Source organism: Apiospora aurea (assembly GCF_038362705.1).
Source record: "Apiospora aurea strain CBS 24483 chromosome Unknown utg000008l_segment0_segment0, whole genome shotgun sequence".
Taxonomy (NCBI): Eukaryota; Fungi; Ascomycota; class Sordariomycetes; order Amphisphaeriales; family Apiosporaceae; genus Apiospora; species Apiospora aurea.
In genome coordinates this window covers 1,232,153-1,247,190 of record NW_027117395.1, presented here as the reverse complement: position 1 = coordinate 1,247,190, position 15,038 = coordinate 1,232,153, and the positions used below count along the sequence as shown (strand labels likewise).

At 53.5% G+C, this 15,038-nt stretch overlaps 4 protein-coding genes across 4 annotated transcripts; 1 reads left to right on the top strand and 3 right to left on the bottom strand.

The window, feature by feature from the left end:
* Nucleotides 1-117: 117 nt before the first annotated feature.
* Nucleotides 118-4,507, bottom strand: PG986_011878 (Exocyst complex component 1; the record flags this gene model as incomplete). The annotated part of the gene is made up of 6 exons (XM_066848100.1): nt 118-1,039; nt 1,093-2,216; nt 2,270-3,016; nt 3,130-3,454; nt 3,499-4,276; nt 4,375-4,507. 6 exons carry the CDS (start codon nt 4,505-4,507, stop codon nt 118-120), a joined length of 4,029 nt encoding a protein of 1,342 aa, XP_066694796.1.
* A 1,175-nt stretch (nt 4,508-5,682) lies between these two features.
* Nucleotides 5,683-8,584, bottom strand: PG986_011877 (uncharacterized protein; the record flags this gene model as incomplete). Its single annotated transcript, XM_066848099.1, has 2 exons — nt 5,683-5,730; nt 5,786-8,584. 2 exons carry the CDS (start codon nt 8,582-8,584, stop codon nt 5,683-5,685), a joined length of 2,847 nt encoding a protein of 948 aa, XP_066694795.1.
* A 1,156-nt stretch (nt 8,585-9,740) lies between these two features.
* Nucleotides 9,741-11,174, top strand: PG986_011876 (uncharacterized protein; the record flags this gene model as incomplete). Its single annotated transcript, XM_066848098.1, has 1 exon — nt 9,741-11,174. One exon carries the CDS (start codon nt 9,741-9,743, stop codon nt 11,172-11,174), a length of 1,434 nt encoding a protein of 477 aa, XP_066694794.1.
* A 390-nt stretch (nt 11,175-11,564) lies between these two features.
* On the bottom strand, nt 11,565-14,543 carry PG986_011875 (uncharacterized protein; the record flags this gene model as incomplete). Its single annotated transcript, XM_066848097.1, has 3 exons — nt 11,565-13,816; nt 13,870-14,273; nt 14,341-14,543. The coding sequence occupies 3 exons, from the start codon at nt 14,541-14,543 to the stop codon at nt 11,565-11,567; spliced, it is 2,859 nt and encodes a 952-aa protein (XP_066694793.1).
* Nucleotides 14,544-15,038: the final 495 nt, after the last annotated feature.

Genomic DNA, 15,038 nt, shown 5'->3' with positions numbered 1-15,038 from the left:
GCACTGAACTGAATTGCACCTGCTTGTCCCCTCTAGCCTTCTTCAAACGTGACTAGACTCTCCGGGCCATGGCCGGCTCCAGAGCTGTCAAGCAAGCTATTACATCTCCATACTATACTACCTCCCAATCGAGAACGCGCTCTTGACCTCCGCACGCGGCCACTCGAAGAGCACATCTCCGCCGTAGACGCTGGCCGTGACCGTGCTGATGCGGACCTCGACCTCGCCGTAGAACTTCTCGCACTCCCGCAGCACGCGGTTGACCAGGTTGCGGCCGCCTTGGGGGTCTTCGGCGTCGCCAAAGTGCTTCTCGACCCTCTTCCGCAGGGCCTCGACGCCCTTCTTGACTTCCTTGCCGTCGTAGTTGGACAAGATCTTGTTGAAGGTGGACTTGGAGTTGCTGGGCTGGGCTGCGATGATGGCGGTGGACTTGCCAGACGCGAGCTGCGCTTCGATGTTCTCCAGGTACTCAAGGAGCTTGCCTAGAGGTCGACGCATCACCGCATTGAGATAGAGGTTCATATGCTCATTGAGCTCGGAGCCAGCAGCTGCCTTCCAATCCTCGAGGATCTCAAGGCTGTGCGTGTCAACCTCATCCAAGAAGTGGTTCATATTCTCAATGAGCAGAATGTGGAAGTTGAGGGCCTCCTTATCCTCCGGGTCTGCCCCGGAACTGGTAAGAGTGGTAGGGTTTTCACGCGCAATAACCTTGAGCGAATCAAACATGGATCGGATGATGCGATCGTACTCGCGGTCCACAGAGCGGCGAGCCGAACTGCCAGAGTCGGCAGCCGTCATCATGCTCTCAATGACCATGCAGAACTGGGGGAACACGCGGATGAAGGAGATGACGCCCTTGCGCTTCTTGATCTTGACCTTGGTTTCCTCGATGGCACGGATCTGCTCATCAACGAACTTGGAGAAGCGTGCCTCGAGACCACTGTGCAGTTTTTGGAGGACGTTGTTCAGGAAGTCCTGGTTGGACTGGGTCACTCTGGAATGCTTGCGTTCAATCATCGCCAAGACGCCAACTCCTTGCCTGTCAAACGCGTTAGTATGGTAATCTGGGATGAGAGGCACAAATGTACTTACAACGGATCCTGGGACAGCACCCAGTCAACTGTGTTCTGCAGATCCTGTTCCAAGAAAGAGAAGATGGACTCCATAGCTTTAGTGACCCTTCTGGCCAACTCTCGATCCGGTTCCATGAGCCTATGGCGCTTGAGGTCACCGCCGCGTCTGTCGCGGGGTTTTGAAGCTGCCACAGCATCAGGGAAATCGATCGTCTCTAGGGTCGTGGCATGGAAAAAGTCAATGATGAAATTTTGCTCCATCTCGACAAGAGGCAGCATATCCTCGACGATAGCCGCGAATATTTCGTACGGAAGGCTCCGCCCATCTGCCACCTTGTCAAGGTTTGTCCGACTGCCTTCTCCCATGGGAGATCGCAGGGACTTCGCCAAGGTCTGGCTTCGCTTGACTGTGAGCTTCCTTGCAGCATCCATTTTGCTTTCGTGCTGCTTCTCGATTTGGGTGGAGAAGAGCAGGTCGCCTTCGTCGCCGGTCGGTTTCCGTGCGTTGCGCTTCCACGCATCAAGTACACCCTTGAATTCTGCTTTATATAACGGCAAGTTGGCCATTTGGTAGGTCTGGATCATGCTATTCCAGCCAAGAAGATTCATGTCCTTAGCGTATAACATGAGTGGACTATAACGCCACAGCATGTCCCGTCCAACATCGTGATGCTGCTGGTCGACCTTTTTAGAAAGAGCCCCATCAAGCACCTTCTTGGTCTCCCGGGCGGCTTGCTCGAACTGCTTGTCCATGAATTCTTTGAATCGTACGAGAAATTGGGCGTTGCTCGATGTGTACATCTCTTTCTTCTCTTGGACGATGCGCATCTTGCCATAATCAGAATTAAAGCCTGCCTGTTGTTCACCAAGGCTTGTGTCCTCGCTCCTTCGGACCTCGGAGCCATCCACAGCAGGATCGATCTTCACCATGGCCTTGTACAAGGTGACTAGGGTAAGTTCGACATCCTCGAGCCCTTGGGTTGAATCGAGAGGAGCGACTTCGAGAGGCCTCAAGTCCTCGCGCTGAATCGCACAGGTATCCAGAAGTGACTCGAGCTCCTTCTTCAGCGCCTTCTGGTTTGCTGCCTGCACCTGCAGACCTTGGCCTTGAGCTTCGATGTAGGCGATATCGTCAGACAGAGTCTATACTGTATTAGCGATGATATCTGAATAGTTTAGAAACCACGAGGACTTACCGACAACTCCACACTGTAAAGCGTTAGTAGATTATCAAGCTCGTCACATTCCGCGATCGAAAGGTCGAGGCCTCTTTTGATAGCATCCATCCGCCCATCGTCCTCTTCAAAACGAACGACCCAACCGCCAGCTTGCGCCTTGTTGAGCTGCCGGTCGATGTCCATCTTCATCTCCTCGTAGTTGCGGCCACGCATCTGGTCGCCGGGTACCCAACCAAAATGGTCAAGCCACTTGGTGAATTCACTTGTTTGACCGGCCAGTATCGTTGTATCAATCCCCAAAGTGCTCAGATACTTTGCATCATTGCTCGTAATGGCGGGGTCCTTCATTTCCTCCACTTTGTTCAGCTCCGCGCTCTTGGAAGCATCTTTGGCCGAAGGCTGGAGACTGCTAGGACGGCTCGCGTTGGCTTCAGTTAACTTCAACTTTGGCACGCCCGAGCCGCTCTCCGAAGCTGATGGCTCTGGCTCTGGCGCTGCCCTGGGTGGGGCTGGAATAACAGACGTAATACCATCTGGCCCTTCTGTGCCGCTATCCTGGCGTTTCAACTCCCGCAAGCGCTCACCGGCACCACCAACCCTCGGCTTGAACGCTGCCGCTGCAGATGCTGCCTTCCACAGCGTGCCTGCCAGATCGCCTTTGGAACGTTTGGCCTTGATCATGGGGCCAAGACCCGGTCGGCTCTCTTCATGTTCGGGAGGGGGGCAATGGGACTTGGCGCATCCGGAGCAGGGCTTGCAGATGCACTGACAAACGGTGTCGCATTGGCTGGTTCAGGCGAAGGCGCAGGTTTCTCTGGTTCCTGGTCGAGCTCCTGCAGGGTTTCTTGCATTGGTGCAGGTTCCGTCCTACGACTAACCGATGGTTTGCGGGGCGACATTCTATCACTGCTACGGGGAGGCGGAGGTGGTTGCTGTTGCGGTGGCGGTTCTCGACGATTGCCGGAACTCATCAGCGGCGCAGGGACTAGATCGGTATCACGATCACGAGTTTGTGGCCTTGTAGGGTCCATTGGCGGGCGCCTCCTGTCAGGAAGATCAACTTGTGGCGGAGGTGGTGTTGGCTGTGTCGGAGGAAGAGGTGACTGTCCTGGAGGAGGTGGTGTTCGAGAATTATCCCTTTCACCACCGAAGCGACCGAAAGCACCGGGGCCGCTGATGCCGCCCCTCGAGCGGGGTGGTACACTAGATGCGTCGTCGCTCCTTGTTGTCGTAAATGAGGTAGCGACGGAATCCTGGCTCGGATTTGCACCCCCAGACGCCGAAGGGCAGCATTTTGGCCAGCATTTTGGCCAGCATTTTGGCCAGCACCTCGACCCGAATCGAAACTAGGCGTAGGCGAACCATTGGCTCCGTTGCGAGGTGCCAGATTGCGAGCTGGCGACGCGGGGGGCCGAGGGGGTGGAGGTTGATATGCTTCGATCGGCGTATTGTTGGCTGATAGTCCAGAGAGATTGCTTTGGGAAGCGCCGGCTGGGGGTGTTGGAGTTGCCCCAGGTCGTAAAGACATTGGCGTCTCGGCAGGTGTGGGATTTCGTGCTGCCGGTGGTGGTGGTCTTCGTGACCCGAGGACTTGGTCAAGCTCACGGGCATCAAACCCGATTAGTTCAGGCACTTTGCCGTTGGTGTATTTCCCGTATATCTTGATCAGACTTGCAATAAAGAACTTCTTTTCTTTATCGGCTTGGGCTTGCCAGTAGTACGGCTTGCCAATATGGACCGTGAAGCCCGTATCACCAGCCCATTGCCTTTTCTGCGGGTCGCCGGTGTTACCCGTAAACGACTCTATGCTGGTCAAGTCGTTAAGGTCCCATGTTTTACCGATAGAGAAGGTGGCATTTGGGTTCTCCTTGGACTTGTGCATGCGCACCCGTCCTGATTTCCGAACGGCGACGATGATGACGCGGGGTTTCTCGGCTGCAGTGTTTCTTGCTTCGGGCGGAGCGGGCGCACTTGGATGGCTGCTATATTCGGTGATCCTGATGTGGGTGATGTACGTTTCCATCACTGCGATGTCATCATGTTAGCCCATCTGTTCTGTTTCGACGCACGTCTTCATCAAACAACACGATGCCCGGAGGCATCAGCGGGCAAGGCAAGCTTACGAGAGCCGTCGACATCCTTCTTGTTGAAGCAACTGTCTACGATGCGACGCTTCTCCTCCTCGAAACGCTCGGCACGGGTCATTTCGCGGCCGCCCTTCATGTAGCCGCCTCCGTTCTGCCGTGAGGCATCCATTGCCGGCGATGGGGGGTAGTTTAGTATCGTGTCATGGATTGGAAAGCGTGGGAGGCGTGGCGACGGGAGTTGTCGAGCATCTTCCGGTTCGTCGTGTTCTCTGGGCTGGCTGGGTGAGCGAGGGTCGTAGAAGTCTGCTCCTTTCCCTCAAAATCCTGCGTCGCTCTCCGATTCGCAATCCCCAAAATGGGGGGGCCCGGGGGTCGCGTTACGAGTGCGGTACTGACGTGTCGCAGGACCGATGCGACAGGTGTGCCTGAAAGCCGTGGGAAACGATGCAGCGGCAACAAATCTGCTCTTGGGAGAGCTCTGTTTTCTACGTAGGTTGTCGGGCTGGTTTTCGAACCATCGGGTTGGAGGTCAGGCGGCAAAGCGGGCTTATTTAGTTGCAGGAAAGTTGAAGTCGTCGTTTCTTCGAGGTCCATGCATCCAAATGTCCCAAATGTCCCAAATGTCAAGTGTCCCAGTCTTGCCAGTCCAATCCCAGTAGTTGCAAGCTTGCAAGCCAAGCTAGGGAGGTTAGGCCTTAGCAGCCCCTAAGGACCTAACCTAAGGGACTAAGGCCAACACGGACTCGGCCCTGCTTTGCTGGATCCCTGCCACGACGCTACAGTACCTTGTTTTCGACCCCGGACTACGCAGTCTGTCTTGCATGGCATGAAGACAATAGCCGCTGTTTGAGAACGTGAATCCTACTCCATCCCAGATCTCGTCTAGATTGAGATTTCCGGATGCAATCTGATGTCCGTATAGATGATTTTCTTTTTCTTTTTTCAGAAGCAGCAATACGCCTTTTGTTTTACTTTACGCCTTGCTGGAAACACTAGCGCATTTTACTTCCTCTTTAGTGGTCCAGGCGCATTCTTGCCAGGTACCTATATTGAATCTATTCGCGTGGCTCTTATAAGCATCTACCTAGGATCTATGCTTCATTGCATGCAGCCGAAGGCCCATTCTGCTCGCATTCGCCTTCCCGTCAATATGCACGTAGAAACCAATTATTCATACACAACCAACCTATCTTCCAAGAATCCCTAGAAACCCGTAGGAAATCAATGGCTCGCAGTCCTTAACGCCGAGGGTATTACTACATCCATCGCCCAATCGTGTCGCGTTGCCCCTATCAGCGAGAGACGGGACAAGTATATTGCATCTCTCTGCCACTCAGACAAACATCATGTTTCTTGCTGAACGAGCTGTAAAAGAGAGGCAATGTAACTGGCCTAGAAAACGTCACGTTAGTATGTACTTGGCTTCGTATGGTATAACGGCACTTACCATAGCCTTATTCTCCGTCATGACCTCAAACAGGCGTGACATGACCGGTCGGAACAGTCGTTCGTTCCAGCCGCCGCTTTCACCTCCTTGCTCTTCCTTCTTCAGAAGCTCTTCCTCGGACTCGGTCTTGACTACATTTCGAGCAATGTTGCGGAGAACGAGGACTGCGCTCAACGGAATGCCGGCTGCTTGGTCAAGTTGCGGCTTACGCTCATCCTTGGTCACCAAAGTCTGCTCCCATGTGACGCACATCGTCTTGGCAGGCACAACGTAAGACTTCCGCTGCCGCTTGGCAATTGACTCGGTGCTCTCCGAAAGCCCGCGCTTTTGCGGCAATGGGATGTGCGTCTTGAGATGGCGCGTCAGTTGTGAAAGCTGCACCTTGGTCGGTTGCGGATACCTGTGGCAGTTGCTCCACTGGCAGGCAACTTCCAATTCTCGATTCTCGAACTTGCCATCCTCGCCGGCGGCTTGGCCAAGATGAGCTGTGAGAAGATGGTGCCACATCGACTCTCCGGTAGGGAAGAAAATACCACACTTCTTAATAGCAGGGGTGCTTGCAGTAACCCATTGGCATCTTGCGTACTCCTCCTTAGTCTCGTAATTCAAAGGACAGGTTCTCGCGCGAATACCCTCAATGATGAAGCGCTGCACCTCTCCAGGGCCCCTGATGATCTGTGCCCGCGCACCCGAGTACACGTGGCTGACATTTCGAATAAAATCTGCCGCGCTCAGAGTATTGCGATTGTTGCCGCCAAAGGAACTCTGGTAAGCTTGCCAGATGGCAATCTGAGTGATGTGGGACTCAGAGTCTTCCTCGAAAAGGCTCTGCAACCAGTGGAAACAGCGTTGTGGCTCATCAGTACTCGAAAGCTTCTCCTGAAGATCTTGCGGGAGCGGGGCGACCTCTTCCGAGGCACTGTCCTTGCGCTCGGGTTCCAGAATAAGGTCTTCTTTGACTCTCTTAGCACCATGAGCAAGCAAGCGTACCAAGTGAGGCACAACGCGTTCCATGTTGACAGCTGAAAGTAACGATTCGACATTAGGCACAACAGCCGTGTACTGGTAAAGAAAATCGAGGCAAGCATCCATCAACTCTTCGTCATTGAGTAAGAGCCAGTTCATGATATTATGCAGGACGGACGAAGGGACGTTCTGAAGTTTGTTGGTGGCGTCCAAGTTCATGGAGATGCGACTGATAGCACGAAGCGCTGTCAGAATCGTCCCACGGTCGGTAGAGTCGAGCTGCGCCAGCAACGACCGGTACAGCGGATCCTCAGAGTTCAGCTCCATCCCCGGAGTTAGTTGCTCAGCGATATCGAGGGCGAAGTGTTTTAGCTCTACGAGCATTTCGTAGCTCGGGAGATGCAAGATGATGCACAGGAGATCCTTGAGAGGATACACATCCCTCATATAGTATGCATTCTCCTGCAGCATGAGCATGTTCCGAATCGTAAGAACGGCTTCGGTTACTCTCACCAACTGATCTGCAAATTCGGCAGGCTGCATGTAGTCCAGAATCGCTTTGGGCTTCAGCTTCTGTATTCGCTCAATGATGTCGCCTGTGCCATTGGCGCCATCAAGGGTGCCAATGTCCTCGGTTTCATCGGCTCCAAAGTATGCAACTTGCCAATCCACGTGGTAGAATAGATTGCCAACCTCCAGCCCCTTCTCTATCAAGCCTTCCGCGAGTCCGAGGAAGGACTCGAATTTATACTTGTCGCCTCGCTCAAATGAGATCTTGACGAGATGATTGAGAGCAAAGGCTTGCTCAGAGGGGATGCCGGACCGAAGAGACTGTAAGCAACGGGTGTAGATGTTGGGACCGTCGAATCCAGCTCCAGGCGCGATGGGTCTAGCAGGCGGAGGGGGCTCGGCTCTAAGCTGTCGCTGTCTCCTGGCAAACTCGGCAGGATTGTTCCCTGGAGTGTTGACGGGACGCAGCGGGACTGTAATCGGGGGTCGCGTTTCGTATCCCTCCGGCAGTCTTGATGCCGTTTCCGGGTTTGACGGAGTGAATGTTGTACTAGCACCCCGGAGGGCCGCTTGCTGGGCCTGGATGAGATGCAGAGGATTATTTGGGTCGTGACGTTGGGGAGTGTGGTGCGGTGGAGGTGGTTGGGAGTTGTGAGTTGTAAGACCTTGGTTTGCATTGGGCGTGGCATGTTGAGACGATGCTTGTCGAGACGCGCGCGTCGGACCTGTCTCTGGCTGGAAGGGTATGCGCTGGGGAGGAGCCTCCCTGAGGCGTCCCGAGGCTCGATTCCCTGAAACGGGCGTGCTTTCGGCGGCTTGAGTCTCCTTGACAGGCGTATCGGCTCCAGAGCGTTTGACTGTCTGATTAAAGCTCTCCAGTGTGCGAGTTGCGACAGGTCCATGTCTCGTAGCGCAGGATTGCTGCTCGAGGATTTCCTTGGGAGGAGGGTCCTTTCCGAATTGATCCTTAACCCAATAAGCCGAGAGGTAGCGATAGAAGTCCTGTTTGAGCTGGAAGGACAACTGTCCCATGCCTTTGTTGTCCTCAAACCACATACCAAGCTCGTTGGCCAATGCACCCCAGGCCTTCTGGATCTTGTTCATCTCATCGTAACCGCCCTTCGCGATGACGGCCTTGTATAGTTTCAGCAGGTCGACGGTGACATGGCCGTACATGGTCTGCAGCTTGGGGCACTTTTCGAACGAGGTTCCGCGCGCGCTGTGGAAGACCTCGAGCTTCTTGATGAACTCGTCGTACTCTGCTGTTGGCTCGATCTCGTGAATGTACGGCTTGTCGGCCGCTGAGCCCTTCTTGGGCGCCATCTTGATCTGAGGGCTTGGCGCGAGCGCCCAAAATCGAGGGCCGGCTGGTTTCAATGACAAAGGCTTGCGTTTGGGTGTTGCGTTGTGAAATTTAATGGATCACCAGTCGCGTTTTGGCAGCTTGACACGAGAGCTCTGGTCGCAGGGCTGATGGTCCAGTCCAGTTGCCTTGCGAAAATCAATTTGGCGATTGCATTGGCGTGTTTAGTTCGCGGCTGGCACGCACATGGCTCGTGCGTCCTACATACACCGTAGGCGGTACGTACCTACCCTTCTCAAATTCCATGGGGCATCCCAGGTACCTGCATTCGTCATATGTAGTATTCATATAACGAGTCGGTCTCATAAACGACGTCAGCTTATATCTCCATACTCCTAGCTCTGTTCTACTACGTCGTCCGCATACACACGACGGCCATAAAGTATCCGGTCTATCAAAATGCCAGTATGTGCGTACACCTCCGGTTTCTCTTGGGCGGTAGGGTGAATACATTTAGTACACTACCTGCCTCGATTGGAATCATCGCTTGACCCGATGTCCATCGCACGGATGGCTGGACTCAATCAATGGGAATAGCATTATTGATGCAATGCATGTGACAACCCTTTCAAAACTGGACAGTCGAATCAGGAGATGCAGACGTACCTAATCTTCCCCTAGATCTCCAAACTTGTGCTGAGTCTGGAGTTTGGTTTGAGAGATGGCAAGCACGTTCAAGAAAGGTTAGAGTAGGTAGGCAGGCACCCTTCCTCGTGCCTTCCACCTTCCTACATACCTACTCTAGGCAGGTATGTACAAGAGCATGTACAGCGCTCACCAACACAGCGAACTGTTCTGTCATGCCTGCCTGCCTGCCTGCCTGCCTGCCTGCCTGCCTGACATTGATACACTTGATCCCAATGAGTCGAAAAGACGGCTCTAAAAGCGTTGGCTACATGCCTGCGTGATGCACATTGGAAGCTTCCACAAGACACCCTTATGCCATTTCAATTCAGGAGGTCCCGATATGGGCCATTAATCACTTTGACTTACTTCAAGTTCCTACCTACCTAGGTACATCAGTCAGCAAACCTGAGAACCTACAAATCCAATACAACTTCATTGTATACCCTTCCCTGCAATAATACATATCTACCTCCCATCATACCTTTCAATATGCCAGGACCCAACGCCTTCAGAAAAACGAAGGGCTCTGGCTCACAGGCTGCCAGAGGGAAAGACCCGCCGCCAAAACTGATCAAGAGGCCTAGGATGGGCATAGGCTCGGTCTCTCAACCTGCTTCGTCGAGACCGTCGGCGCAAGGATTTGTGCCTACACCTGCTGCTGTCAATGAGGAGCTAGAGGCAGCGGGTTTCACTCCTTTTGGCTTTCGCAGCAGTAGCAGGAACAGCAACCCTGGCCAATCATATCCAGGAAGTCGCCCTGGAAGTGGAAATCCTATCCGACGGCCTATATCTCGACAGAGATCTATCCCAAATCCTCAGGCACACGGCGCCCCTATCCAGGTGTTTGCTCCAGACCAAGACGAAGGCATGCAAAGACAAGGGTTGTATCGCTTCGAGCCCTATCGACAACCAGAGTATTATGGCCCAGTCCACCCCCGACATCTTCACTCACATTCTCAACCTGATGGCCAGTTCTTCTCTCGGCACCACCAAGCCCAGTATGATGACCAGTTTGACGCTCAATACAGTCAACCAGAGCCGCAATATCTTGACCGGTACCGCTCACAGAACAGTCAATCGCTCCCAGCCGACCAAATTATAGACCAGATGAATCGTTTGCCTGATGGTGTTAACTTTAACGAGCCCCGCGAAGTGCACAGCGCGGATTTCGCGAGACAGTTGCCACTGGCGGAAATTGTATCTCCTGCTATCCCCCCTAAGCGAATTCCAATGAAGGAATATATCGCATCAGTCAGGAAGGGGAATACTCCTTCTCTGGAGGCAGAAGATGTCCCAACTGACAATGTCAGAGGCAGCAATGTCGATACGGATGCCAGAACGACTCATGAGGCCCCTACTCGTAAGCGAGAGCCTATTCAACGACCTGCTAGTGAGACGCGGAGACCAAAGGAGTCTTCAAGAGTCGAACAGACACTAGTACCGAAACCCGTACCAGCTGGGCAGGACAAGCCCAAGGGCTCAGATGAGCAAAGCATTGTCGAAGAGAAGCATGAAGCCCAAATGGTAACTAGATCTCGGGCCAAACGAGCTATTGGTGACCAGCCTCATGTCTCCCATGACCGCAACAACCATGACAGCGGGACTCCTGAACGTCCTATGGCTTCTCTCTCAGCCCCTGCTACTGAGAAGAGTCCCCAACAGCCACCACAAGTGGCCCAGTCAAAAAGATCCGTGGCAACTGCTACCGATCCATGCGATGAACAACCTCCCCGTAAGAAGCTGAAGGAGGTTTCCAAGAAGGAGTTTCAGAGGTTATTAGAAGCAGATGATCTAATGAGCATCGCCCTTGAGAAAGGCACGACGAGCCCCGTAGCTCTTGAGGCTGCAATATTGGGTAAAATAATGGCAAATGACGAGAAGTTCGCAGAGTATGTGGACATGGTTCTCACCGGAGTGGATTGATTCGTTTTCCTTGGACTGAAGAGTGCTGGGAATGAGCTTCTCACGGCTGCTCCATCTGCCTATATATTATTATCAAGATGGATGACGGCAAATGGTTGGATTGCTTCAGACGATGTGTACTGGGTGGGCGACTTGTTGACTACTTATTTTCTGTCATGCTGGGCTGCTATAGTCGCCATCTATGACTTTCGCTGGATCAGAGAGATAACTACATTTTCTTGGGGTGGTTCAAGTAGTGCACAATCACTAAATAAGAACAATGTATTCTTTCGTTCGCCTTACTGGAGGATATATCAAGCCCAAAGACCGCCGTGAGCACTCTCAAAACTCCCCATCCAAAGCCTTTTCCCGTTCCTATTCCAGATGCACGCACCCCCCATCGCTATGTATCTACATGAAATCGTCTTCGGTCTCGTCTCCCTCGTGACCCATAGCCAACTTCCCAGCCTCGTCCGCGAGGGCCATGATATCATTGACCAACTCTTCGCTGCGGCTCCGTCCAGACGTACCGCCAGGAGGCACCAGTGTGTCGTAAGCATCCCCTACCGTCGCTCCACTGCCACCAGCAGCCTCGCCTGCCGGCGCGCTTGAACTGCGGACTTGGACACGGACTTCGCCAGGTACACCATCGATGCGCACAGTCTGCGTCGTGCCGTTGGCGGTGCCGGCGCCCGCATCGCCGCCAGTGGCCGGAGGCCGGACCATGGGGCCCGGGTTCGCGCTCACCAGGTTCTGCAGGAAGGCGCTGGCGTCGGGCGAGCCGTCCATGAGCCACTTGAGGCAGAGCTGGACGCGCTCGCGGCAGAAGCGGTTGTTGTCGTCGTAGAGGCAGCAGTTGAGCAGGGCGACGATGCCGTTGTGTTGGACGATCTGCAGCTGCACTGTCGGGTTTCCGGGAGAGGTGTGACCGGGCGGGGGTTGTAGCAGCGCCGCGAGAATCGAAAGGACTTGGCCCTTGATGCCAGACCAGGGGAACTCGTAGGCCGGTTCGGATAGCGGCGGAGGAGGCGGCGGCGGCGGTGGCGGGTTGGCCGGGTGCCCGGACGAGCCTGTTTGCCCTTCTCCACTAGCTGCCGATGCAGGTGCAGTGGCAGGGACTGGGGGTGCCGGACGACCGCCTGCGAAAGGGATCTTTTCGACACCAACGTCAAGGCCTTCAAGAAGCTTCAGGAGCTCGTAGACAGTCACGTAGTCAACAAGATGCTGGCGTAACGGATGAATATCTGCAATGGTGTAAAGGAAGTCAAGATATTGGACGAGACCATCCTTGGCCCGTTCCAGATCCCAATTGTCCACGGGGAAGTCGGCTGGATCCAGATCTCCCTTGCGCACATCCCCCTGAATCTGCATGAGAGCCACACATTCAGGTACGATACGGCTGCGGAATATTCCATAGAGGAAATTCAGCATCTTGGCAAACTTGAGGTCCTCTCCAGGTTGCCAGTCTGGAGCATCGGCGGGTGGTGCCACAGGGTTGTACTCTTTCGAGGGGTGGAAGGTTGTCCGTGACAGGAATGTTATGAGACGAAGTAGCACTGTCTGTGCCGGTGATATGATATCTTTGGGACTCCGGAGTGTATTCCAAGCGTATGGGATGAGGGAATTGAAGTGTATCGATTGGACAATTTGGGCGCTGATTTGGAATATGAGAGATTGCTCATCCTTTTCCCAGACCGCTATGAAAACAAGCATTTCTCGTAACAGGTTTTTGCCGCAATCCGTGGCCAAAAGCAGTCGGCACCGAGCATGCTGTAGGCTCTCGCCAAACCTGGTAGGACCCGTACCAGCCGACTCTAAGATGCAGGACTTGACGATCATGTGTAAAGCCTCGATCTGTTTAGGGTCCAATATGTTGGGTACTTCGGTGAGCAAGCCAGTCATGGGACCTTCGCCGTATGAGTCGTCGTCATCTGGATCTTCTTCGTACTCGTCGTATTCTGGGGCGTAATTCGGTGTCGGCTGAGTTCGTATCTCTGGGTTATACTCGGGGTATTTCTCTGACGGGTCCTCGTCTATCTGGGGAGACTTAGCCGCCTCCTCCTGCTCCACGTGCTCTGGCCCTGCGTATCGTTGCATAAGGTTGGCCTCACACTGCTTTATCCGTTCCGGGACCAAGTCGAGAGGATACATGCTAAGACTAGAATCTCTGGCGTTCGGGATGCGTGTAGACTCCCACCAGGCATCTAACTCGTGCGACACGTGACCGTAGGCCCTGTCTTGTTCGTATTTATCAGGTTCCTCGGGGTTCCACTGGGAAACGACCTTGATCGCTTCGTCATAGATATCGGGTTTCCATGCCCACATCTCTTGTGGTGTGTAGTTCCAGGCCAGGTTCCAGTCTGGCGGTAGCCAATGATTCTTTTGCTGCTCGTCTTGTGCCTCGAAGTATTCGCGGCATATTGCGGCTGCCGCATCACACATCTTGGAGTTGCGCTTAAGCCAATTCGACATTTCTGTCCGCAGATAGTAGCTTCTGGGGCCGGCATACTCCAACACAGGTTCGTGTCGATCTTCGGGGCCAGGGTTGTTGTCCACATCCGGCGACTCAATCAACACGCGATACCAGAAAGTCATCTTATTGCGGTCGTTTTTGGCAATCCAGTTGTGAGCTTGTTGTAGCGAGGTGACTAGTACCTTTTTGTCTGCAATGAAGTCAGTCAGGGGTTGCCTCTAGGAAAAGAATCGGGTTACTTACAAAGTTCGGTGATCTCATTCAGCTTAACCCTTGACGCATCGTCTTCCGGCATCTCGCCATCAATGCCTTTGCTCGTTACATTGACGCAGAGACATATAGCCTCGTACACCTCGTGGTCGAAGTTGATTGCAGCAGAGAGATCTTGGGGAATTTCGGGTTCTGTCGTGACCAGCAGGTTTCTGGCGATATGCATCAATTTGATGAGCATTTGCAGAGCCTCCTTGAGGGGTACATAATTCTTGATGATGAGGGCTGTGACCTCTTGTGTCGTGACATCCAAGAACTTGGTGGGAACTAGAGGCTCTGATCGGATGCCAAGCGACTTCTCGTTCAGGTCACAGATAGCGGCGCATATGGCCCGCCGAAGCCATATCCATACCCGCAGATTGCTTGATAACGTTTCTCTGCGCAGGGTTCAGTTTGACAGCTACCTCGCGGACATTGGCATGGTGACTTGGCAAAAAGACATACCTGACATCTTTGAACCTGTGTGTTTTCTCCATGGTCCGGGAGACGACGTTCATCACTTTCGTCATGGAAAGCGGCCCCATTACAGGGCTTTGCATGTAGTGTCCCTCCAGGCATATCAACCCCGCGCCGAATGCCCTCTCCTCGATCGAGTCTGACTTCCACGCATGAGGCGGGTCTACGTCCAGCCGCCCATTAGACGACATATTGACCGTTTCTCAAGCTGGTATGGAAGTACCATGCGCGATACTCCAATCGTATGCTGGCTACCGTCTGTTGCTGCGAAATTTTGCAACACTTGCTCACTTGCTGGAAAGATTCAGAAACTGCCCCACCATGACAAAAGCGCCTGGAAAGCCCGTGCTATTCGAGCCAAGCAGTTTGGGAGAATGCGGTGGAAACAATTCTTAGTAAGATGTCCTTCGCATGAAATAATCTTATGGTATGAGAATCAATTACTCTGGCAAAGCAAAGGTTCAGTGCTAGGCACCCGTCTCTTTCGGCTTCTTCGGTGGAGGTGATGAAATTTCAAAGACAAGATGCTGAAGGCAAGACCCTCGCTAAGTCGTACATACTGTATACAGGAATCTACCGCCCTGGTTTTTTTTTTGGGGGTTTTTTTTTTTGAGGGGCAAGTTTTGCTAGCCATGTGGAATTGCCGTCTCTGCATTAGTCAACCTCCATGCCATAATATCGACTCA